Raw genomic sequence first — 25,316 nt, forward strand, 5'->3', positions numbered from 1 at the left:
TAGATGCACGATTACTAGTCTGAGGTTGACTATATGACTTAATGGTGAAGCACGTAGAGTCGCCTGCTTTCATTAAACCTGGTTCATTCAAATGAATCAATTTAAGTGGTTATGTGTCTGGATAGAGCAAGAACCAGGACCGTCTCTGACACAGCAGGACCATGGGTACCACCGTTGACTACACCCTCAAACCTGATGAGATGAGATTGGTTTGTTTTAGGCCCCTTATCCTGGTTAGGGGGATTTTGGCGGTTTGGGCCCTGAACACGGCGCCGCTGTCCGTGAGAGGCTGTAGCAGCGCGCTAAGCGTGACGGAAATAGACCCCGAGCGCCGCGGCGCGTGTAAAAATAGCGCGCGGCTAGCCCCGCCCACGGCCGACGCGAACGCGAGCTCTCGCGCCCGCCCGCCCGCCCGACCGCTCGGGGGAAAAAAAAAACCAGCTTCCTCTGTCGCACGCCCGCGTCCGCGCACGCCAGCCAGCCGGCGACGCGCCCCGTTTCAGGCCGGTTACCGTGGAAACCGTGCCCAGCAACCAGGCTGGCAAATAACCTCTCTATTATTCTCTTACTGCACGGTGGCACAAGTTAGACTGCTGGGAAAAAAATGTTGTGAATAACATTTAACAAATAAATTATATTTGCGTGCGGGGAAACTAAATTAAAAATTTAAAAATGCAAATTGGCCTGCTTTTTCCGAACGTACGTTACGATCCCGAAGTAAATGAGTAATGAGGAACAAATTAAAATTGCGATTAGCAAATAAGTGGCTTTCTAATAAGACCTCGGACATATCGAGTGAGCGTTATTATCTTTGCAAACATGGCAGCTGTCAGATTTGTTTTGCGTGTGCGGTTTGTGACTGGGATTTAGAGGATCCGATTACTCCACGGCAACTCGGAAATACGGTCTCTGCGGTCACAAGCACATTTGCCGAGACGTATGATACCGCCCCGCGGGTTTTTACCGAGCCAATCAGAGTCATTCACCGGCCGGGTCTTCTCAGACCGGCCAATCGCACGGGGGCACGTCAGCCTGCTGGCCAGTGCACCCGCGGCGCAGCTTGGCGTCACCTGACCGAGAGTGTCATTGTTGTGGGCGTGGCTACCGAGCTACCTTTCTGGACGTGGCTAGAGTTTACTCATAGAACAGCCCAAGACTAACCTGCGGACTTAAAGGGGTAGTTCACATTTTTTTAGACCCAGGTCCACTGAGGCTCTCACCACAAGTTATGTAATAAATTGGGGACATGTCGGGCTCCAAGCACTCTTACATCGAGATTGCGTAGCTCGCTCCTTGTTAGCGGTTAGCATTGTTTGCCAAATAACATAGATTTAAAGACGTCTGAGAGTCACAAATTTAACAAAGACATCGTCAATAAACCAAACAAACACACTATTCCGTGTTTATTTGCTCGTATGAGTACATATCTTGTAATCAATATATCCAAAAAACAGTATTTGGTTTTGGGCCATGCATATAATGGGCAGGGTCACTGCTTCATTGACAGCAGAAGGCGACGTAATGGAATATAGACATAAGGAGTCATAGAAAATAATGGGCCATGAAGTGCGGCACATGGCTGACCCACAGGGAAGAGCCTTGGGAGACAAGCTAGCTCCCTTCCCTCACTTACATGAGAAGAAAGTTAGCGGCCCGGCTAGCCGGCCGGCCACCGCGAACGCGTGCTCACCAGCTAACGCGGCTAGCGCGCTAACAAGGTCGGAATTAGTTTAAGACTAAGATTAAGACTTCTCGGTGTCTAACTCAATACTTCCCAGCCGTTATTGTGAAATTGGACAATAACACAACCTAACCCAGTCCCTCCTGGCTCCGGGGAAATGGATTGCAGTGATCATTTGTGCATTAGTTTTTGTGGATGCATCTGTATGTGTGTGTGTGTGTGCTTGCTTTTCTGTGTGTGTCGGACCACGCTGGGGAGCTGCAGCAGGTTTTGGACGATTTCTTCTCCGAGAACGTGCTATGCTATCGATTTGCGGTATTTGCTGAGATTAATGAAAGCCCTGGAGGAGGAGGAGGAGGAGGAGGAGGCTGAGGTGCTGTTGACAGCCTGTCAGTCATTACTCACCTGCAAGTATTTATGTTAGGCGACGCCCCTTTCTCCTGTCAGTTATTACTCACCTGCAGGTATTGCTATTAGGCGACACCCCTTTTGCCTGTCAATCATTACTCACCTGCAGGTGTTTCCATTAGGCGACGCCCCTTTGACCTGTCAGTCATCACTCACCTGCAGGTACTGCCATTAGGCGACGCCCCTTTCACCTGTCAGTCGTTGTTCACCTGCAGGCATTTGCCCCCATCCAGGTGATGTCATCGTCTACATCAACGAGGTCTGCGTCCTGGGCACCACGCACGCCGACGTGGTGAAGCTGTTCCAGTCGGTGCCCATCGGGCAGAGCGTCACCCTGGTGCTCTGCCGGGGGTACCCCCTGCCCTACGACCCCGAGGACGCGCCCCCGCCCCCCGTGGGCCTCCCCGGCCTGACCAACGGGCGCGGCGGCGGCGGCTACGAGAGCTACGCCGAGTACGCCCAGCGGGCGGCCCGCTTCCTGCAGGAGGCCGGCGAGCAGCTCCTGGCCCCGCCGCCCCTGGCCCGCCCCGGCGACGCCCACCTCCACCCGGAGGGGGGCCCCGCCCAGCCGCCGGAGGACAGCGTCTCCATGGCGTCGTCCGGGGCGGCGCAGGCGGAGCTGACGGCGCTGGTCATCGTGAAGGGGCCCGACGGCTTCGGCTTCACCGTGGCGGACAGCGCGGCGGGCCAGCGGGTCAAGCAGGTCCTGGAGACGCAGGGCTGCCCGGGCCTCCGCGAGGGGGACCTCATCGCCGAGATCAACGGGCGCAGCGCCCAGGGCCTCAACCACAACCAGGTGGTGGAGCTGCTCAAGGAGTGCCCCGTGGGGGCGGAGACTTCCCTCATCATCCAGAGAGGAGTGGCAGGTAAGACCCCGCCTCCCCCCCCCCCCCCCTCTCCCAAAACCCGGCTCAGCCCCCCCGCCCCCGGGCCAGGTGAGTCCCCGCCTCCGTCCTCGCCCCCGCCCCCCGGCCCCAATGGCTTCAAGACCGCAGTGTCATGTTAAAAACACCCCTTAACCCAGTATTTTTTTTCCAAACGCTACTCCTGGTTAAAAGGGAAAGTCATCACAGGACGTGTTTTTGCTTACTTTTAAACCACTGCAGACAAAAGCAAGCCCTCTTTAAGGGTCAGTTCTTACCCAGTGTTCCGGAATCTTTTAACGCACACACGTGCACACACACACACACATACAGAAACACACACACACACACAGGGCCCTGGGGGAAGACCCGGTGGTTTAAAGCGGCGCGCACTTCAATCGAAACAAAGATATTCTCCACCCCTCGGTTGAGAATAGGAGCCGTGGTTGTTGTTTTTTTTGTTTTTGTTTTTTATTGGTGAGGAACAGCATGTCAGATCATGTAGAATTACTTTCCGGTTGACTTCCCTTTTAATTTCCTGAGCAGCTGTGCGCGGGGGGATGCTGGCTCGGCCCCGGTAGCTGAGCGCAGCTAAACGTTCCCCCCCCACCCCCCCGCACACCTCTGCATCAGACACGTAGGCCCGCAAAACCGATAACGTGATTAACGATTGGTGCCAAGCAAATGGCGCGGCCAATCACTGGCCACGTTGTCGCTTTTGTCGGTGCTAAAACCGTTTTGCACGCGCTGAAGGGCTTAGCGAATCAGGCCCGTACAGTTAGATGTTCCCACAACGGATACGCTGACCTGCAGAGAAGGGGGGTTTCGATCCCAACGCCCCAGGGTCCTAGTCAGCCGACCAGCAAAACACATCCTGGATGACATTTCGCAGCATATACACGTTACGATACGCATACGGCTGAGGACTGTATCGTTACGTTTTGTGCATGGTTAAATTTAGTCCCTGGTTTACAGTGTGTGTCGGTGTATTCCCGTGAGAGTGGGAGCGCGTAACTGTGTGTGGGACGCTTCCGTTCGTGACCACCAGCTTGCCTGGCAGTGCTGATTTTCAGAGGTGAATGTTGCACTCTTCCGTCTCAGACCGCAGCAGCCCCTTGTGCAGTGTGTGAACACAACGCGAACCTGTAAAATTCTGTTCGGGCAAGGTCGCCGGACGCCTAACAGCTGAAAAGTCCTCCAAGAGGACCCCTCGCGGGCTCACCAGCACCGCTCCGCAATCATTTCCCGCCGTGTTGTTGTTTGCTAATTAGGAACTTTACTAGTCAGCCGTAAACAATAAAGAATTTGCAGAACAGTGGGGAAATTATTAAAGTAAGGATCAGTCAAGTGTGTTTTGAAGCCAATAATTAACAAAAAAAAAACCGAAATGGTGAATTCAGCGTACCTAACTCGCCAAGCAAGTCTGTTTTCATTGATATTCTAAAAATGCAAGTTACTGTAAAAATGCATCTGAATTGTCTGCTTTAAATCTTGAATAATAAGGATGTTTTAAGATTACAATGCGCGTTATTCTGTCGAATGTTTTACTGGATATAGCAAAGCTAGCAGTTCATTAGCCGACATTAGGATGGGTGGTACCGCTGCTCTGATACACTTGTACTACCCAGAATGCCTCTGACTGCAAGCGGGCCCATATTTTACAAGCGGGGTCATTTCGAAGGTTGACCAACACAAGTGGGTCGCACTCACTGAATAGCACATTTGAGCCAAGCCCACCCCCCCCCCCCCCCACCAGTGCGTATGCCAGTCTTGTACCCCCCTAGTTTATAGGAGAGGAACTGCTGATCAAAGCCTCTGTTTTCATTAAGGATATTAAAAAGTTTTCAAAGGCCGAAATGAAAAAGTGTGGTGTGCTTTTATTGAAAATGAAATTTTGGTACCAGAGCCCATTCCGTGAGATCACATTAGATTTAGTGGTCTGTATTTTAAATGAAGTCGGATCTCAAAACGTGTGATCGGAACGTTCTTAACGGAACGTTCTAACGCTGACGTCATTACTCGCTACTGGTGACGGACGGCAGCGGAGTTCTCGAATGCGTCCGGAAGGCCTCGCGGACGCGCGCTTCGCGGCCCTCGGCCCCTTTGCGTTTCCACGGCGACGGTCGCCGCGGCGGCCGCCGTCCGCGCTGTGCCGTAGGTGTCTGTGGGCGGGGGGGTGAGACTTCTTGTGCGACGGCCCTTTTGCATTCTGAGATTCTAGCCCGCGCCGTGGGGCTGTTTCCTGTCGCCGTGGTCACGGAGACTCGAGAGAGCAGCTCTGTGAGTGAGACGGTGACAGTTCCTCACCAGGCAGCTGGACTAATGTGTTTGTGACCTAATGCGCCACTCTGGCCTGACGATAGTCAATTATGGCTGTTTAATCATACGTGCCTTCTGTAATGGGTTATTACAGCGGTGGCTGCACTGTGTGTGTGTGCGCGCGCGTGTGTGTGTGTGTGTGCGCGTGTGTGTGTGTGAATATGGCGGTGAGGGAGTGTGTGTGTGCATATGTGCTTGTGTGTGCGTGCGTGCGTGTGTGTGTGTGTGTGAATATGGCGGTGAGGGAGTGTGTGTGTGTGAATATGGCGGTGAGGGAGTGTGTGTGTGTGTGTGTGTGTGTGTGTGAATATGGCGGTGAGGGAGTGTGTGTGTGTGTGTGTGAATATGGCGGTGGGGTGGCTGTGGTAGTGTTGTGGGATATGGCGGGTGAGAGTTTGTGTGGACGGTTTTGCATGTTGAGATTAGCGCGGTGGGGTGTGTTCGTGCGTGTCGGAGACTGCGGTGAGGAGTTGTGATGTGAGGTGTGCAGTTGTCACCAGGCAGTGGAGAGTGTGTTTTTGTGCTGATGGCATTGGCCGGTGAGGAATTTGGTGTTTAATTCGTGCTTCTGTAATGGTTAATATGCGGTGGCTGCACTGTGTGTGTGTGTGTGTGAATATGGCGGTGAGGGAGTGTGTGTGTGTGTGTGTGCATGTCCGCAGTACTGTGCTGGGCGTTGTTTGTGGTTAGTACTGTAGTGAGGCTGTGTAATGACTGAGAGTGTATAATGAGTGCATCTTAAGTAATGAGTTTGATTACAGTTTTTAGATGCACTTGCTAGGAGGTATTTTGTATGAGGCGGCTGTGTGGTGAAGGGGTTAGGGAAACGGACTCGTCACCAGTTTTATTCACAGGTCACGTGCTGCCGCTGTACCCTTGAGCGGACGTACTTTCTCTCTAAATTGCTTCAGTGAAATTATCCAGCTGCATAAGTGGATTGTATCCAAAAAAAAATGTAATTCTGTGTAATTCACTCTAGATAATGGCATTTGCTAAATGGCAAAATGCAATTTTAAACCTGATTGCAGTAAATTCCATTTTCATATGGGCTTTCCTATTGGTCAAGCTGTGTTTTTACTGCCCCGAGTTAAATTGGTATGTAAAAAAAAAAATAATGTACACTGTGCGTGTTGCTCAGGATTTGGACATCTGTTAAACTCCAATATAACTATGAACATCGGTCTTAATTCTTCACAGTCCAACAACATTATGGTAGTGACTACTGTGAAGCTCTTTGAGAGTATTTTTTTTAATTAAAGGGGGAAATTCATCCAGAAATGTAATTAAAGGAATAGCACTCGTTCTTTAGACCCAGGTCCAATGAGCTTCTCAACACAAATTATGTGATGAATGAGGGTACGTGTCGGGGTCAAGCCGAGTTCGCATAGCTCACTTCCTGTTAGCCGTTATCTTTGTTAGCAAAATGACATGGTTTATTAGGGTGGCTGAGAATCAGCACCTGACATCTATTTAAAAATCGCTATTAATAAAGCAAACTGAAATAAACGCCTTGTCGTGTGTTTATTTGCTTGCATAAGTACATATCCTATAATAAAAAAACATGGCGATGTAGCCAAAAAACAGTATTTTTAGTTGTTTTTCACCCACCCTCCGGAAGGTTCCGGAAAAAAAAGGCTCACGCAGACGGTTAGCGGGGGAAGTGGGGGGGGGGTAGCGAGGAGGCGAGCGGGCGAGCGGACCGGTTGCTCTCTCGCTTCCGACCGCCCGCGCGCGGGCCGAGCGGCTAAACTGGGACGCGCGGCGCCACCTCGGCTCGTTCGCTCCCCCTTTCCCGTGGGCGTGCGAGGAGGACCGCGGGCGGCGACGCGGCCTCGCTCCTCGCCGTTCCCCTCCTGCGCCCCCCCCCCCCCCTTTACGGTCGGGCCGCTCGTTAATAAAAAATCTTTTAAAAACGTTAGCGGTGTGCGCCCGTAGCGCGGCGCGTTCGTTGTTAGCGCGTTCGCGGCGTCGTTGCTCAAAGCGGCGCACGGGAGTGTAGAAGGCGCTCAGTTGTGTAATCCGGTGTGCCGGCTGCCTCCGGTGCCTCCGCGCGTGGTCAAACAGCGAGTGCGGCTGCCGCTGCTTCTGACAGGAGGCGGTCTTTGGGGAGGTCGGGCGTTCTCAGCCCCACGGAGAGGTCCTCCCTCCCGCAGGTTCGCCGGAGCTGGTGGGGGGCCTGTGGCTCTGAGACAGTGTATTTTTACAGACCTGGAGTTTCATGGTTTTAAAGATTAGACGTGCAACTGAGAATGCGATTAAAGCATCGGTTGATTAATCAAGCCGATTAACTAATTAATCAGTACTGTCCTTCCTAATACTACTTTATTGAACATGATTTACTGCAGAGGTATATGTACATATACTGCAGAGGTATATGTACATATACTGCAGCTATATATATATATATATATATATATATGTGTCTGTACATTTATGCATATATATATATATGTGTGTGTGTGTGTTAGTCTAGACTTGAATTGGTTCATTGGCGTGGAAAGTTCTTCGAAGTCCTCGGCGGAGTTGAAAGATCAGCTTCTGACGGCTGCTCTCTCTCTCTCTCTCTCTCTGTGAAGCTGCGGCTTCCTCCCTCGGCGTACCCTCGCAGTCGCGCTGTTCCCGTGCGAGATGGCGTGACGCCGCGCGCAATAAAGACAGTCCACTTCAGCGCTCGCGCCGTCACCACGCGTGACATTCAAGTCTCCTCGCTTCCTGCGACTGCGCATCTGAGCCATTTTAATCGAAATCGCACTTACCCCCGTCGGTAAATATAGAAATGTTATATTTTTGATTTTATTGGTAGAAGACGCATTTAAATCCCCTCGTGTGCGATCCGTTTTAAACGCAGCCGAACCTGCAGGCGTTTACCGACGTCCGTCTTCGATGACTCACGAATTTAATAACACCCTCACGCGCTGCTCCCCGCCACGTGGAGTGTTCTCCTTCACGCTCCGTGCCCGGTGCTCTATGTGTGGGCTTCCCCTGGCTGCCCCACGGCGAGGTTTTTCGAGAAAGGTTCCAAAGAGACCCCCCCCCCTCTGACTCCACCCTGAATTTTCCCCCAATTCAGACGCCTGCATCGTTTTTTTTTTAACATCATTTTTTTAACAACATTATTTTTTTAATTTCTTTTTGCGTAGCCTAGCGTCGTTGTCATGAGGCGGACGCCGTCTCCGTCTGATGTCATCGCGTCCGCTCTTCTCCGGGCTAAACGTTTTATGTTTTCTCGCCATTACAGGTCAGTTTTCTCCGTGGAAGACCCCCGCACAGGTAATACCGCACACTGCCTCACAAGCACACAAGCTCTGCGTTATTATCTGTGACTTCCCCTTTAACCCACACAAACGACGGCCTGTCGCCGGGGCGACCTGCCCGACGTCGCGTTTACCGTCGCGTCCTTCCCCGCCCGCCGCGCGGCGCTCCGACACGTCCCCCGGCGTCCGACCCCCCGCGTCCTCGAAGCCCGCCCGCCCGCCACCGTCGCCGGCGGAGACGTTTTCATCGTATTTCATTTTTTTCCCCTTCTCGCTGCATTACAATCTGCGATTTGGTAGGACGCCATTTCGGCTCAAACGCGAGTCCAATGGCTGCGGCCCGGGATGCTTGTCTGCCCAGCTGAATGAGAGGACGTGGCGTCACGGAATGATGGCCGACGGAATAAAGGATGAGTTGGTTGAGCGGGCCCGTGTCGACTCAAAAAACCCGGACTAGAGATTCTAAACGTCGAATCGGAGAATACGAGAATAGGACAGCAGACTTTCTAAAACTCAAAAGGTCACACTGAATAACAGTTCTCCTGGAAACAGTCTAACACGGTTGGTTTATTCTAAACATTGATGAATAATAATACTTATTTGACAAATAATAATGATTTTAATAATAACAGTATTGATAGTCATAAAAATAAGATCGCTTTTATATAGCAGATTTTATACACTTGCAGATCCGTCTGAGCCAGAACATTCTGATCCCGTCTTCGGAAAACTCACTGAAGTGGCCAAAGTACGTTGCGCTGGCAACGGATGTTTAGATGTTCCGGAAACTCGTGTTACTAATTGGAGTTGGGAACGGGAGGGGGGCGTAGGAGCTTGGCCGTCTGGTTGGTTTCTAAAATCTGCGCTCTGGCTTCCTGTGTGGCTAGGCCCACACAGACCAGTGCCAGGCTCGACTAGACGCACACAGACCGGTGCCAGACTCAACCAGACACACACGGACTGGCGCCAGGCTCAACTAGACGCACACGGACCGGCGCCAGGCTCGACTAGACGCACACAGACCGGCGCCAGGCTCGACTAGACGCACACAGACCGGCGCCAGGCTCGACTAGACGCACACAGACCGGCGCCAGGCTCGACTAGACGCACACAGACCGGTGCCAGGCTCAACCAGACACACACGGACCGGCGCCAGGCTCAACTAGACGCACACAGACCGGCGCCAGGCTCGACTAGATGCACACACCCGGCGCCAGGCTCGACTAGACGCACACAGACCGGCGCCAGGCTCGACTAGACGCACACAGACTGGCACCAGGCTCGACTAGACGCACACAGACCGGCGCCAGGCTCGACTAGACGCACACCCCCGGCGTCCCCGTGCGTCCGTTCGCTCGCGGCCGCCCCGCCCGTTTAATCTGCCCTCCCCCGTGCAAGCCCGGAGCTTCCCGCTGCCTCCACCGCCCCCAGAAAAAATAACAGGCTTATCGCAGGCCCGCTTTAATACGCCCTGGCCTAATTTACTTCCACAGCCACCACCCCCCCTCCAGCATCCCCCTACCCACCATCTCTGTGGTTTTAATCATGCCAGCACTGCTTCAGTTTCATTCCAGCTGAATTTATGGATAACGGTAGTGGTAGAAGACTGCAGGTAAACAAAGATGATACTTTGTATGTGTTTGTGAGAAAGACACAGAGAGAGAGAGAGAGAGGGGGGGGTGGGGGAAAGAGAGAGAGATGGAGAGAGAGGGTGGGCAGAAAGAGAGAGAGAGAGAGAGAGAGAGCATTCGTCATGTGTCCACTTTAAGGTGATTTCCTGAGCCGTAAGTCTGAAGGTTTGAAAGGTTTGCAGACCGACTCAAGGTGATCCCAGGCGCTGGTGGTGAGTAATCTCAGCGGGTTTCCCCCCCCCCTCCGATTCTGTAAGCCAATCACACGCCATCCTCTGCCTCGGTCTCCAAGCAACCTTCAGGCCCAGCCCTGCACAAAAGAAAAGTGGAGCCAAAATGGAGCCGGCAGAGAAGGAGCCGGAAGGTTCTTTCCTCCCCGCCGGGTCTCCTTCTGAGGACGAACGGCGGGCGAACCGCTCGCAAGGGGGCGAGCGAGGAGGGAAATGGACGCGAGGAGAGAGAGCAGCACCACCTCGGGGAAAAGGAGGAGATTCCAGGCCTGACTCATACAGAGCCAACTCCCGCCCTCCACTCTGCTCCCATTGCTCAAAAAACCCCATAGGCTGTTTAGAAGGGGGGGGGGGGGGGATAGACACACTGCCCTCTGGTGGCTGGAAGGCAGATTGCTGCCGGGACTGGACAGGGGACGATTACTGAGAAAAATGCCCCCGTGTGTTCACAGGTTCTGGAGCAGTGGGACCTGCACGGGAGCCCCCAGACCAGCCTGTTGGCCCCCGCCCTGCCCCACAGCGCCCCCTACCCTGCACTGCACCCGCACACGGCCTCGGGCCCAGAGTCCGCCGAGGCCCTCGATCTGAGCATGCCCGAACCTTATGCCCTCTATGAGAAGTCCAGGGCTATCTATGAGAGTAGGCGTAAGTAACGGCCCCCCCCCCCCACCCCCCACCGCTTACCTCACCTGCACACATCTCCACCAGCGTCAGGCTCGGCGCAAATAACGGGAGCGGGTCTTTTTTCGAAACGTGACAGCTCCGCGCGACGAGAGCCGCGATTAGCCCTACGGGGCTAAAGACCAGGGTCCCCGGAGGTGAGAAATATCCGCAGTCGCGCTAACGTGCTAACGTGCTAACTCGAGCCAAAACGAACCGTCACGCCCACACCGTCACCCTTCCGGCGCTGAAGATTCGAAATGGCGGCAAGCCCCGAAGCTCGGGCCTCACACTGTTTTATAGCTTCCTCCAGACTATGAGGCGAAGTCTAGGCAAGGCTCTGCTGAGCTTTCAAGGTACATTAGATGGCAATAAAAAGCAGACTTAGCAGGTAAAAGCCTGCGTGAGCCCCATATATAAAAAATTGACATGGACGAGCTCACGCACACATACTCATCTTCCTTCCCAGCGTTTCATTGGTCGGTATTTCGAGTGGCTGGGTGATTTGATGGGCAATGGTGCCCCCTAGTCCTCTGGAGACTCAGTAGTGCATCAATCATCTACCTTTGCTTATGGTTTTTACACAGGCTGTGAATTTTGAATTCAATTTGTCATTAATCATGAATAGGTTTTTTTTGTCGTCGGAACAGTAGCAGGAACAGCTTTTATCTTGACGACATTGTGTGTATTGAGCTTTACAGTAGACACGGGGACCTTGTTGGTGCATTATAAATGTATGCGAAGGAGGCCTTATGACATCATCTGTGCGCAACATAGCAGTTTGCATTCTGGATAGTGAAGTTCCGTATGTGTGACTTCCGCTAGATTGCTTGATTGTCAAATGTGTTTGGATAATGGCATGTCCTCGATTTCCAGCAAGAGCTGACAGTTTAAAATGAGATTGAGTTTTATAAATTATACAGAGACTGACAGCCACGCAATGCCTGCCGTGTGAAGACATTGGTCTTTTGCTTCTTCCTGTTAACCTAAAGTTGGGAGTGGCACCTTTGTCATGGATACATAACTGGGTCTGTAAATGTAATTTAACACTTTGTGCTGTAAGATCACAAATATGTCAGTAGAATGTTCTGAACATTCTAATGCTGATGTAACAATCACAACTGGTAACTGAAAGCAATGGAGTTTTAGACTTTGAACTTTTGAAAAGCATTCCAAAAAACCTGCTCTTCAAAGGGAAATATGAAATGTATTCCACTGCCAGTTGTGAAGTTGGTGGCATGTGAATTTCAGGCTGTGAATAAGAGTGATATGGGATGTGCACACTTGCTCAGTTTTGACACAGAGTTTCACGGAGTTGCCAGTTCCTTTTGGGTTCCTATTGGGTGCGATTGTTAAAATCCCGTGGTTGACAGGTTGGTGGCCTTACCCCCCCATGTCTGTTGATTCATCCATGGGAGAAGAGTTACATAAGATGACCTTTATTGCACTAGTCAGTCCTGTCAGGAGGAGTCTTCTTCAAGTCTTCCAGAGGTTCTGACCTCTTGCAGATCATGTGAAGCTCTCCCCCGCCAGTGTCCTGCTAACATGTCCAGCTATTCAGAACTGTATTCAGAATAATCCGGAGATCAACCCCAGTTAGGTCATGTGCTGTCATCTCGAGCACTGTTTAGGAACAGTCATCCCCAGTGCTGTTATAGGAAGAGCCATCCCCAGTGCTGTTTTAGGAACAGTCATCTCCTGTGCTGTTTTAGGAACAGTCATCCCCAGTGCTGTTATAGGAAGAGTCATCCCCTGTGCTGTTTTAGGAATAGTCATCCCCTGTGCTGTTTTAGTAATAGTCATCCCCAGTGCTGTTATAGGAATAGTCATCCCCTGTGCTGTTTTAGGAAGAGTCATCCTGTGTTGTTTTAGGAAATGAGCTAAAAGCTCTGTTTTACTGGAGTGAGCTATTAAAGTATATGATAAATTTCTGGTGAATAAAATTAGAAAGCTATGATTGTTTGAAAATGTCTCATGATCATCATGGAACAACAGCTGCCATTTTAAGCTCTCTTACCTCTACAGATCGGATTATAACGGCAATGTAAATATCGTGGACTGGCTTGAAAATATAACGACGAATATATTTCACAGACGTGTACGTTTTTGTAAAAATTTACTGCAGTTGGCAATAATTTGTATATTTGCCGATATATTATGAAGTGTCGCAATGTCTTGGTAACACGTTTTATTTTTATGTATTTCAGCATGTTTCCTTTTAGTAGAGGACGCTTCCTGGAAGGCATTTCGGTATGGTGCGTGTTGTTTACCACAGAGCCGTCGAACGTGTGTTCCTTGCATTGTGCGTTCAGACCAAAATAAACGAGAGTCGCACATTCAACCTCGTTAGCCCTGCCCCGCTAACAAAAACTGTCCTCACGACGTGACTGGAATGTCGGGTCGATGTTGTACCAACGTTGCGGGAACGTTTTTTGCGTTGGCTGGGCGCCGGCGGAGCCGCGTTAGCTCGTTAGCCTTGCCGAGCGAAGGGCGTCTTTGAGCCCTCTCGCCCGAGAAGCGCGAGCCTTTTAGCGGCAATCCCAGGAAAGCCGTGACGAAACTGCACAAGGGGCGCGGCGGCGGGAACTCTGCGCCCGTCTCTGAGGGCGGGCCCCTCTCTCTCTCTCACACACCGCGCGGGGACGCGACCGCCCAAAACGCAAAGCGAACACAGTTGTGTTTTTCGGGATACACCGAGAAAAAAAAAATCTAATAGAACTCTGGGCCGGACGTGAACAAGACGGAAGCGTCAGGTCAAGCAGTTGCGTAGATTACGCGACTGTCGATAAACTTTGTAAATCATTTTTAGTAATCCACACTGTTCATTGGTCGCGATTACCAATCCGGGGAAGAGTTATCTTCCGACAAAAAGCAAGACCGTATTCGCCAAGTGATTATCTTCCCATCTCAACTCAGATAATGGATTGTATTAGTGGCTCTTGAGGATGTTACTTGTGAACTGTTTTTTTTGTATTGAAATCAGCACTGCGAAAGGCAAAATGGGTCACGTTAGCTGCGTAGCAGACGAACCGCCCGCAGGCGGCCGGTCGCTGCGAGGCGCGGTCCTTTCCTCTGCTTGCATGCGACGGTCGCTAGGCTAACCTTTTTCGCCGTCGTTGACCGTTGCTGACCGTCGCTTCCTCTGGTCTCTCCAATCAGAACCGGGAGCGCCGAGGACAGCCTTCCGATTGGACCCCACGGGCAAGTACACCGGCATGCCGCGGCCTCCTCCGTTTTTTTATTTAAAGAGGGGGCCCCCCCTCGCCTCTCGTTCCGTCTCTCTGTGTGTCTCACCCGTATTAATGTTTTTCTTCCTGTCCTGTCTGCTGCCGGCCCTTTGAGCGGCTTCTCTGACACAAACGCCGGACTTTGGGCATAGCTGAAGCTAACCGCACGGCGCCTTGCCTGGAGCTGTGAAACGATCCTGGAAAATCCCACTTTTCACGCCCCCCCCGCCCCCGCCAAGAAATGGCTTGGCGGGAGCCACGGTTCTGGTTCTGGTTCTGGTTTTGGTTCCGGTTTCCGACTGTGACCCGAGCTCGGGGGGGGCGGGCGTTTGACGGTGTGACGGCCGTCCTTTACTCACCTCCCTTCTGCTTCCTCCCCTCTCTCTCTTACCCCCGCCACCCCCACATCACCAGGCCTGGAGTACCAGGAGATAGACGTCCATCTGCGGCGACAGAAATCGGGGTTCGGGTTTCGCATCTTGGGGGGCGATGAGGCGGGCCAGCCCGTGAGTCTGGAGGCGTGTGACAAGGCTCGTATGGGACGGGGGGGGGGTCGGACCGCCTCTCTCCTTCCCCCCCCCCCCCTGCTAACCCTCTTCACGCACTTAGTCACTAATCCAAATCCCTGTCATTTTACTTGGACTGTACGCCGTAAGTCCTCTGTGACACTTTCATAAGCGTGTCGTAAACAGCTGTTATAACCAGTCGTAACAGCAAACTAGTTTATGATAGATGTCATAACGTTGTCATAATGTTCGCAGGAAATATTACAAAACAGAACCGTAATAATGGCTGCATGCGCAATGACAGTGTTAAAACACTGATCATAGGCCACAATGAAAAAGCATGACTGGTTATGCCAGTTGCTAAGTCAGGCATGTTACAGTGCTGTGTAGGTTTTATGGCCTACGGTTTCAGTAACCTCTTAACGCATCAAACTCCCTTAGCCGCTAATGCTAATCCACCACATGTCCTTGGCCGTTGTTCTCCATTCAAATAACACACTTGGCGAGAGTGGCTATCGCTTGGCTACATAATCTTTTCTGTGAGCTCTACATTCAATGACGATACTTTTGTTCCCAGTGTAGACTGATGACCATACACCTCAAATAAATTTAGTTTCTGTCCACATTACCTCTCTAGCTCCAGCGTGCATTTTGAAATCAGCGACTTCCCTTTTAGGGAGTTTGCTTGGCATAATATTATATTGCGGTACATTTTATTTGGCAGATGTGCAACAAATGCATAGCGAAGGTCAGTGGAACAAATAGAAACGCAGTTCAGATAAGGTCCAGTTCTCATTAAGTGGCAGCTATTCATAGCCACGAACATAAAGTCTAGTGCACACAGCGAAGCTGTGGCCAAGTCTTAAGGCAGAAGCGAGGACGTTCAGTTAGCACAAAATACCATCACGCGTTAACTCATTAACACAGTCACGTACAAAATGTGCACCGAAAAAATTTCAAGATGCTCAACTTAAAAATAACGAGTAAGCTGTCTGCCTTAAAGTTAGGCGAACTACGCATCTTTAGTTCTTCATACGTCTCCATGCGGTCCATACAGGAAAAAGTCTTAAGTCAGCCAGGTTACTCGTTATTTCAAGTTGAGCATCTTGAATTTTTTTTACAGTGTAGAATGATGGTAAAAATCTTTTAGAAGAGAAAGTTTTTTTTTCTCACTCGAGTGGCTGAAGGAGCCGATGCGCGCGCACACTCCCTCTCCCTCTTGACCTCTCACCTTCGACCTCCGACCCCCCCGGGCCCTCGCACGCTAACGTCGATCCCTCTTCCCCCGCCCCGCCGTGCAGATCCTGATCGGCGCCATCATCGAGAAGAGCCCGGCGGACCGGGACGGCCGCCTGCGCCCGGGCGACGAGCTGGTCTCGGTGGACGGCGTCGCCGTGGCGGGGAAGACGCACAGGTGCGTCATCGACCTGATGCACGCCGCCGCCCGCAGCGGGCAGGTCAGCATGACCGTCAGGAGGAAGGTCCCGCCGCCAGGTGAGTGGGGGGGGGGGGGGACCGCCGACCGCCGAAACGCGACCCCCTCGGGAGAGCAGTGCACTCTGGGAAAGGCCAAAGCGCGCCAAAGGCTAGCTTCCGTTAACGAAGGTGCAATATACTGCAATGGGTGCCGATGATAATGATAGATGAGTGCACGATACAAAAATAACACAGCAGTGGGTTTTTTTCAAAACGTGTACCGCAGCATGTGAAAGCCAGCAATAGCGTGTGTATTTGCCCGTTGTTCTGTGAAGTGTTAGAGGTGTGGCTGTGAGGTTTTTGCCCCAGACACAGGGGCTTTTACGCATACCGCATAGAGTGGCATGAAATGGGGACGTTACACGGAAGACTTCCTGTACGACCAGAGCGTGGTGCCTTTCCCAATATTTTTCATTCTTCACAGGTGTTTTGTTTTTAGTACGCTGTTGTTGTGATGCTAGCGGTCGGGAAGGTAACGCCAACGTACGTAACTCTTACGTCAATCGGAACTTCCTGTTTCTGCTCCTGGTTCTGTGCCATAATGGAAGGAGGCCAGAGACAGTTGATTATCTAACTGTTGGAACAGCTGTGGATTAAATCCACTCCTGGGCTCCCGGGTTCCCCAGGAAACGCCCGAAACACGGTCGGGGTGGCAGTGCCAGCTAGCGAGCGCAAAGCGTTTTCGAGAATGGCGACGCCACGCAAAGTCGAGCGTATGCTTCTTTCTCGTTTTGGCAGGTAACGGGGTTGTAGCGACGTTTTTTTTTTTTGCAACGTTTCTGTTTGTTTTTTTGTTTTTTTTGTAATGCTCCCCCCACCCCTGCTTTTCTGGCAGTTTGGAATGTCCGGTCGTGCTCGGGTGTCTGAAAAGCACCGGGCCCCTCAGAGCCCCGCCCCTCCTCCCCTCCCCCCCTCCTTGTGGTTTGGACCGCCGGGGCGACGCGGTCGGTTCGAACGCGCCCGGTTAAGAGAGGAGCGGTCGAGCTCATCGTTCCGAGCCGCGCTGTTTTTCCACCAATCTCAGAGTGGAGATACTACCCTGGGATTGATCCGTCCCTCTCCGGAAAGAAGGGGGGCGGCAGAGGCTTGTAACTCTACCCCGGCCCGGCTCCGCCTTTAATTGCCACGGAAACCAATTCCATTTTTCGGTCTATTAAAGCTTCGGCACCCCCGAGACACTTGGAGGGGTTTTTTTTGTCCCCCGAAAATCCCGTAAGAGGGTTAGTGTTTATTTCTCGGGCTCCCTGAAGCCTGGATTCAATCACCAGCTCTCCTGAACGCCGGCTCTCCTCTCCTGAACGCCGGCTCTCCTTCCAACGTCGTTTTGTCTCTCTCTCGGCCAAAAAAAATAGAAAAGAGAAAAAAAAAAAGTTTGGCGAGGCCAGCCACCGCCGGTATTTTACTGGAAGACCACGTTTTGCGGCTGTAATTTTTTTCTTCTCCCCAGCCGAAGCAGAGGCGTAAATCTGTCTTCAGCTGATAATTTATTTGCTCTGCGGAGACCCCCCCGGTCCGTGGTGCCCGCGAGGACTTTTATTTTGACGGGGTGTTTTATGTGGACGGGCTTTTATGTAGATGGGATATTTTTTACTGCGAGAATCAGCTCAGGTTTAAATTTCCCGTCGACGCACGCAGCGGCAGGAATACGTACTAAAACGTACTTTTGTCGCAAAATGCCTGCCGGAAAATGTTTTGAGCCAAAATGGTGGAAGTGCTGTTTGCTTTGCAGGTGGTGCGGAGGTATGAATTATCCAGAATATGAGGCCAGACTCCTGTGTCACCTGTGCAATACACGCATGGAAATGCATGCTGTTGATACGCAGAGCCCTTACGGAAAAACCAATGTAGGGTAAACATAGAAAAAAATTATTAGTTTTGTCATTTGACTTTTCATTGGCCCTTAATTGACAAAAAGGTACTATATGATTTTCTGACAGTGCACTGTTGTGACAAACCATGTCTGTTTTTCTGCTATTCTGTTCATGTTCTGCTGGTATATATATATATATATAAAATGGGTGAAACTGCACATGTATTTTTTCGTCTACGCATTCTAAGACTGCTGTTCCCTATCACAGTAATGGGTTTTTCACTGGAGTGCCTCTTTTGAATGTTCAGTGAATCTTTCTATGGATGGTCCTTCATAACAGCGATATGACTGCTCATAAGCACTGATGCAGCAGGTGACATAGCTTGACATACTGAGTGACATATGGCATATACCTGTTTGCGGCTATTGACGTACGTGTTTATGAATGTATGTGTCATGCTTACGAAGGTGCTGTGTTGTGCTTAGTGTGGAGTTATGTAGTTCTTACGAAGGACCGTTCATCGAGGGTATTACCAGATCTTCTTTTGCCATATTTTTAGCTTTTTTTCTACACTGGCATTTGATCCTTGATAAACAATCTTTTACCCTTATTTTAACTCAAGAGGTGACTGGCCACTAAGTTGCATAATGGGTAAGGGGCTGGTCTTGTAACCTAAAGGTCACAGGTTCGATTCCCAGGTTGGACACTGCCGTCATGCCCTTGAGCAAGGTGCTTTACCTGCATTGCTTCAGTATATATCCAGCTGTATAATTGGTACAATGTAAATTTCTATGTAAAAAGTTGTGTAAGTCGCTCTGGATAAGGGCGTCTGCTAAATGCCTGTAATGTAATGTAAGTTTGCGCACGCTCCCCCGTGACTCTCCCCGACTCTCCATCGCCCCCTGCAGGCGAGCTCTGTCCGCAGAACGGCCGGAGCCCCGGGTCGGTCTCCACGCAGCACAGCTCCCCCAGGAGCGACTTCACCCTGGGCCCCTGCCCAAACCCCAACCCCAACCCCAACCCCGCCGGCGCCCCGCCCCCCGCCTCGGGCTCCTCCCCCCCCGAGGGCGCGGCGCCCCAGAGCCTGCAGGCCAGCGACGTGGTCATCCACCGAAAGGAGAACGAGGGTTTCGGCTTCGTCATCATCAGCTCGCTAAACCGACCGGAGACCAGCGCGACCATCAGTGAGTGTTCACACCAATTTCATTTTTAATGGCGTTCACACCAGTTTCACTTCTAATGATGTTCACACCAGTTTCACTTCTAATGGTGTTCACACCAGTTTCACTTCTTATGGTGTTCACCCCAGTTTCACTTCTAATGGTGTTCACACCAGTTTCACTTCTTATGGTGTTCACCCCAGTTTCAGTTCTAATGGTGTTCACGCAGTTTCACTTCAAATGACTGTTCACACCAGTTTCACTTCTAGTAAGTGTTCACACCAGTTTCACTTCTAGTAAGTGTTCACACCAGTTGCATGTCTGGTGAGAATTCACACCAGTTTCAATTCCAGTGAGCGTTCTCACCAGTCTGACTGTAAGAGAGCCTTAATCCCAGACTCACTGCCAGTGGGTGTTTACAGCTGGTTCACCATCGTCGAGTGTCTAATCTGCTCAGTTTTGAGTGTGCTTTTTATTCATTTATATTTGCCTTTAAATTATTATCCTCATGGCTTTTTACGACCAATGGCGTGTTTGTTTCTGCGACGGTTGGTTGTCGTCGCGGTGATTAATCTTTGTTCGAGGTCGCCGGGCGCGAGCTCTCGTAATTGCCGTCGCACGAGGGCTGAGGGTGCAGCAGTCAGTACCGTGTCGCAGCATCTGAGTGAATTAGTGTTTCACTGCAGCGTCGAGCAGCAGTCGCACCGCCTGGGCCCGTCCGGGGCGAAATGAGACGCAGGTGGAGGCGGCGCTTCTGTTCCCCGGCGCTTCGGTGTCCCTGTGAGCCCGTGCTCCTCTGTCTGTCTGAGGCGGACTGCATTACGTTCGAGTGCAGCGCGCACTCTGGGACCAAATTGCCTTTGCGCGAGTGTGCCTGCGTGTATCGGACAGCGCGGAGCGTCAGAGGGGCCGACTTTGATCTCTGTGCCTTTGATCTGTGCGTGGTGTGTGTGTGTGTGTGTGTGTGTGTGTGTCTTTGTGTGTGTGTGTGTGTTTGTATGTGTGCATGCGCACGTGTGTGTGTGTCTGTATGATTGTGTGTGTGCGTACGTGTGCACGTGTGCATGTGTGTGTGTGTATGTGTGTGTTTGTATGATTGTGTGTGTGTGTGTGTGTGTGTGTGTGTGTGCATACGTGCGCACGTGTGTGTGTGTGTGTGTGTTTGTGTGTGTGTGTGTGTGTGTGTGTGTGTGTGTGTGTGTGTGTGTTTGTATGTGTGTGTGTGTGTGTGTGTGTATGTGTGTGTTTGTATGATTGTGTGTGTGTGTGTGTGTGTGTGTGTGTGTGTGTGTGCGTGTGTTTGTATGATTGTGTGTGTGTGTGTGTGTGTGTGTGTTTGTATGATTGTGTGTGTGTGTGTGTGTGTGTGTGTGTGTGAGTGTGTGCGTGTGTTTGTATGATTGTGTGTGTGTGTGTGTGTGTGTGCGCGTGTCTCCTCTCCAGCTGTGCCCCATAAGATCGGCCGCATCATCGAGGGCAGCCCGGCGGACCGCTGCGGGAAGCTGAAGGTGGGGGACCGCATCCTGGCGGTGAACAGCCAGTCCATCATCAGCATGCCGCACGCCGACATCGTCAAGCTCATCAAGGACGCGGGGCTGAGCGTCACGCTGCGCATCATCCCCCAGGAAGGTGAGGCCCGCGGGACCCGCGCGTCCCGGGCGGGAGTCTCCGCCGCACCGTTACTCCGAAATCAGCTGCTGTGTAGGGAAGTGCTACACTCTGTTACCCTGTGTTACACTCTAAATTAAGTGACTGTATTAGGATGTGTTACACTCTAAAATGTATGACTGTTACCTTAGGTTACACTCTGAAATTAGCAACTGTTACACTCTAAATGCTCTGACTGTGTTACCATGTGTTACACTGTTAAATTAGTGTCTTTTAGGCTCTAAAATGGATGACTGTTACCCTGTTATGTTCTGAAATTAGGGACTGTTACTCTCTAAAATATGTGACTGTTACCCTGTGCTACTCTCTGAAATTGGTGACTGTTACGCTCTAAAATGTGTGGTTGTGTTTGGCTATGTTATGATCTAACCTGAGCGCCTGTGTTAGGCTGTGTTATGCTCTAAACTGAGCGCCTGTGTTAGGCTGTGTTATGCTCTAAACTGAGCGCCTGTGTTAGGCTGTGCTCCAGCCAGTGCTGTGTTAACCGGGTGCCCTGTTCCTCGCAGAGCTGAACAGCCCCCCCTCAGCAGCCAGTTCGGAGAAGCAGAGCCCCATGGCCCAGCAGCACAGCCCCGTGGCCCAGCCCGGCTCGGCCACCCAGCCCAGCCCAGCGACCCAGCCCGGCCCCATGACCCAGCCCCAGACCCAGCAGAGTCCCGTTACCCAGGTTACGCAGGTCGCCCCGGCGCCCGTCCCGGGTCCCCAGCTCTACGGCCACGACAGCAGGTAATGTTATCGGCCAACCGGGGGGAACACAGGCTGTGATGTCACCGTGATGTCATACTGTACCACCAATCATAGAGTTTGTTAGTAGCGGGCAACAGATCAACGTTGATGGTGACTGGTAGTTTTCTATAGCCATTTCGGCTACATAAAACCGGCTACGCATTCTGAACGGCTGTGTTTAAACCCGTGCGGTCGCTCCTTTGTCAGGCCGCGGCAAAGCGTCTTCAGCTGTGACTCAGACCGTCATGAAGCGATCGTCAGAACCGAATGAATGACTGGCGCTCGGTAAATAAACTGGAAACGGGAGTGAGTTCGAGGTCCCGAAAATAGCATCAGCCCTCCCCTGCGCACCCGGAGATTAGACAGCGCACAGAGACGGGCGGGTTGGGGTTGAGGGGGGGGTGGTTGAGAACTCAGCGGAGAGGAACGGCGAACGTCGCGTTCCCTCGCTCGTTAAGTCACAGACTCGAGCGGCGTGTTTGACTTATTTACTCGTGTCGTACCTTTCGAGCGACGTTAAACCTTTCGCGGGGGACTCGTCGCCTGCGTGTCGTTCGCCCCACCCCCCCCCTCCCCCCGGCGACACTTTAAAAAAATCCTTCCGGGGCTGTTCGGCTCCTTGCATCGGAGCGCTTGCAGCAGATGGCGTTTGAGTGAATATTTCGCTTGCTGTGATTGGCTTTACCAATTGGTGTTAATGCTCCAGATTAAAGGTCTGAGAGGAGTGTACACACACCCGCACACACACACACACACACACACACACGCGCGCGTGCGCACATGCACACAAACATGCACACGGATACACTCTCCGCACAAATACATAACTCTATTCGCATACAAAGACACACTCACATCCACATACACACACATACCCCACACACACACACACACACACACACACCCCACAAATGCACACGTACACGCACGCACCCCATACACACACACACACATGCACAGATCCCCCCCCCCCCTCCCACACACACACACACACCACACACACACCACACGCATACTCACACACATATATACCATGCAGCCCAGAGGTTGTACAGTATCAGAACTGCAGCAGCTAGCCCGTAGCGGCTCACAGCCTCCCGTTTGAAGCCCTATGCATGCTGCCCCCAGCTGCCCCCGGCTGCCCCTGCTGCCCCCTGCTGCCCCCACCTGCCCCCTGCTGCCCCCTGCTGCCCCCAGCTGCCCCCGGCTGCCCCGCGGCAGAGCGGCCCTTTCACCTGCGCTGTCTGTCATCTACAGGTCGGAGGTGAAGGCGCGGCAGGACGTGAAGCCGGACATCCGGCAGCCGCCGTTCACCGATTACCGCCAGCCCCCGGTGGACTACAGACACCCGCCAGTAGCAGACTACAGACAGCCCCCCACTCTGGACTACCGACACCCCCCTCTACTGGACTACAGACACGCCCCGGACGCCCGGCAGTTCCCCATCCCAGACTACAGACAGCCACAGGTAACGCTAATGATTTTAATCCCAGACTACAGACAGCCACAGGTAACGCTGATTATTTTAATCCCAGGCTACAGGTAGCCACTGGTAACGCTAATGATTTTAATCCCAGGCTACAGGTAGCCACTGGTAACGCTAATGATTTTAATGCCAGGCTACAGGTAGCCACTGGTAACGCTGATTATTTTAATCCCAGGCTACAGGTAGCCACTGGTAACGCTAATTATTTTAATCCCAGGCTACAGGTAGCCACTGGTAACGCTGATTATTTTAATGCCAGGCTACAGGTAGCCACAGGTAACATTAATGTTTATAATCACAGGTTACAGGTAGCCACGGGTAACGCTAATGATTTTAATCCCAGGCTACAGGTAGCCACAGGTAACACTAATTATTTTAACAGCAGGTTACAAGCAGCCTAGGCTACAGCTACTGGCCCTTGGGAATCACCTACTATTTTATAAACTATGACCACAAGTGAATAACCACAAATAGACATGCAATAGGTATTTGTGTTTCTTGACTTAAGCATGCATGAATGTCTGTGTAGTGCTTATGAAGGTTTTATGTAGCTCTCATGAAGGGTTATTCAGTGTTTCTAATCGCATTAGTCTGCGCGGTAATTGTGAAACATCGAGGGTCACCCCAAAACGACACGTGTGAGCTTTGAGCCGTGTGTGTTTCTGCTTCAGGCTGATGTGAGCGTGCTGGGCGTGTCCCTACAGGACTTTGACTACTTCACCGTGGAGCTGGAGCGCAGCGTGAAGGGGTTCGGCTTCAGCATCCGCGGCGGGCGGGAGTACAAGATGGACCTGTTCATCCTGCGGCTGGCCGAGGACGGGCCCGCCCTCCGCAACGGCAGGATGAGGGTGAGCCGCTCACTTCCCGTCAAAGATGGTGGAGAGAACTAGCAAAAAAAAGATGCACGTGTCATAATACAAGTCAACAGAGACAGAGAGGGTCTCTTCAGGAACGTAATGGACGTGCACTTAGACCGAAAAATCTTAACGTATGAATATTCTTTGAAGCAGATTGCTAGCATTCGAGCAATACTTTCCAAGCACTACGCGAGAATTTTGCAAAGTAATTATACTGAGAGCTTGCACAAACGTGTTAAGCAATGTGTCAGCAGGAAGAGATTCATTAAGTTATTCAATCCAGACAGATAACCTCCCAAATCAGTGTCAACACTACTTCATAAATATGCATGAGCAAGCACCATAGAATAGGCGTAGTGTCACATTAAATTATTTTTGACAACATTGACTTACTGTCATGTTTGCGTTTTCATATGAATATTTTAATTCCTAATCAGTTATCCCAAAAAAATATGACTCACTTATTTTCTTGGCACATAGCTCAAGGTCGGAAAAAAATTGAGTTGATTCCCATTGAAAATATCAAAGAATACACCTTCCAGTGTGTAATGAAGTAGTTTGCAGGGCCAGAAAATCCAGGAAGTCCTCTTTGATGAGGTTGAGCACTATATGTATCACCATGTGACCCTAGTTTTATTCATTTTTTTATTAAAAACATTGGAGTATTGTATTACACTATTTCTGAGTGCAGTTACTAATTTTATGGTCTAATGCACCTCTGTTTTAACTCTCAGGCTGACATAAGTCTATTTAATATTGAATGAAGGCAGCCATTATTTTACAGCCTGATGTTAGGTTAGGTCAACTTGTATGTTCGGGGTGAAAAACGCAGACAAACAACATAAAACCAAATCGCTGGCACACGTGAGGACACCAAGTCGTTTTTTGCATCCAGCAACTCATCTGCGACATTGCGGCAGGTTCCCCATTATGCTAATGGCGTGGACGAAAAAATATTTCATACGCGTTAAGTGCATAACCAACAATGACTCAACGCGTTGAGAGCCTGCCCATTTATAACCGAAATGTCCTTCACTCCCACAAACGCCGTGATTAGTGTAATGATACTAAATGCCTCGCCTTGTCACCTGTAGCGGCCCCCCTCTCGCTCCCAGATTACTCCAGCCATTAGCGGACGCTCGGTCCCATTCATTGGCGGTAATTGGCTCGCCGGTTCAAACGCGGACGTGCGCGGCGGCAGGCGCTTTCGTCCGAAGCGCGCGCGTTTTTGCGCGCGTGCGCCGCAGCTAGCATTCCATCGACATTCGCCCTTAAATTTTGCGAACAGACGAGAGCAAGGTTTTTGTTTTCTCCGCGAATGCAATTTGGCAAGGTCAGCAGTCGCTAAGACTG

General features: G+C 51.4%; 1 protein-coding gene and 1 long non-coding RNA gene across 16 annotated transcripts in view; one reads left to right on the forward strand and one right to left on the reverse strand.

The window, feature by feature from the left end:
• Nucleotides 1-25,316, reverse strand: part of LOC135245461 (uncharacterized) — a 277,471-nt gene that overhangs the window by 155,337 nt on the left and 96,818 nt on the right. The window lies entirely within an intron of this gene.
• The window catches only part of magi2a (membrane associated guanylate kinase, WW and PDZ domain containing 2a), a 156,796-nt gene that overhangs the window by 118,554 nt on the left and 12,926 nt on the right, over nt 1-25,316 (forward strand). For 6 of the 14 annotated variants that reach the window (XM_064319159.1, XM_064319167.1, XM_064319170.1 and 3 more), the window contains 11 exons: nt 2,323-2,955; nt 8,510-8,541; nt 10,839-11,031; nt 14,206-14,247; nt 14,688-14,803; nt 16,081-16,273; nt 18,975-19,250; nt 20,670-20,855; nt 21,401-21,620; nt 22,878-23,088; nt 23,778-23,954. In XM_064319159.1, the coding sequence (XP_064175229.1) occupies nt 2,323-2,955; nt 8,510-8,541; nt 10,839-11,031; nt 14,206-14,247; nt 14,688-14,803; nt 16,081-16,273; nt 18,975-19,250; nt 20,670-20,855; nt 21,401-21,620; nt 22,878-23,088; nt 23,778-23,954 (2,279 nt within the window). The remainder of the gene's footprint in view (nt 1-2,322; nt 2,956-8,509; nt 8,542-10,838; nt 11,032-14,205; nt 14,248-14,687; nt 14,804-16,080; nt 16,274-18,974; nt 19,251-20,669; nt 20,856-21,400; nt 21,621-22,877; nt 23,089-23,777; nt 23,955-25,316) is intronic. The other 8 variants (XM_064319163.1, XM_064319171.1, XM_064319164.1 and 5 more) reach the window with 4 other exon arrangements.

The sequence above is a fragment of the Anguilla rostrata genome, chromosome 19 (genome assembly GCF_018555375.3).
Source record: "Anguilla rostrata isolate EN2019 chromosome 19, ASM1855537v3, whole genome shotgun sequence".
NCBI lineage: Eukaryota > Metazoa > Chordata > Actinopteri > Anguilliformes > Anguillidae > Anguilla > Anguilla rostrata.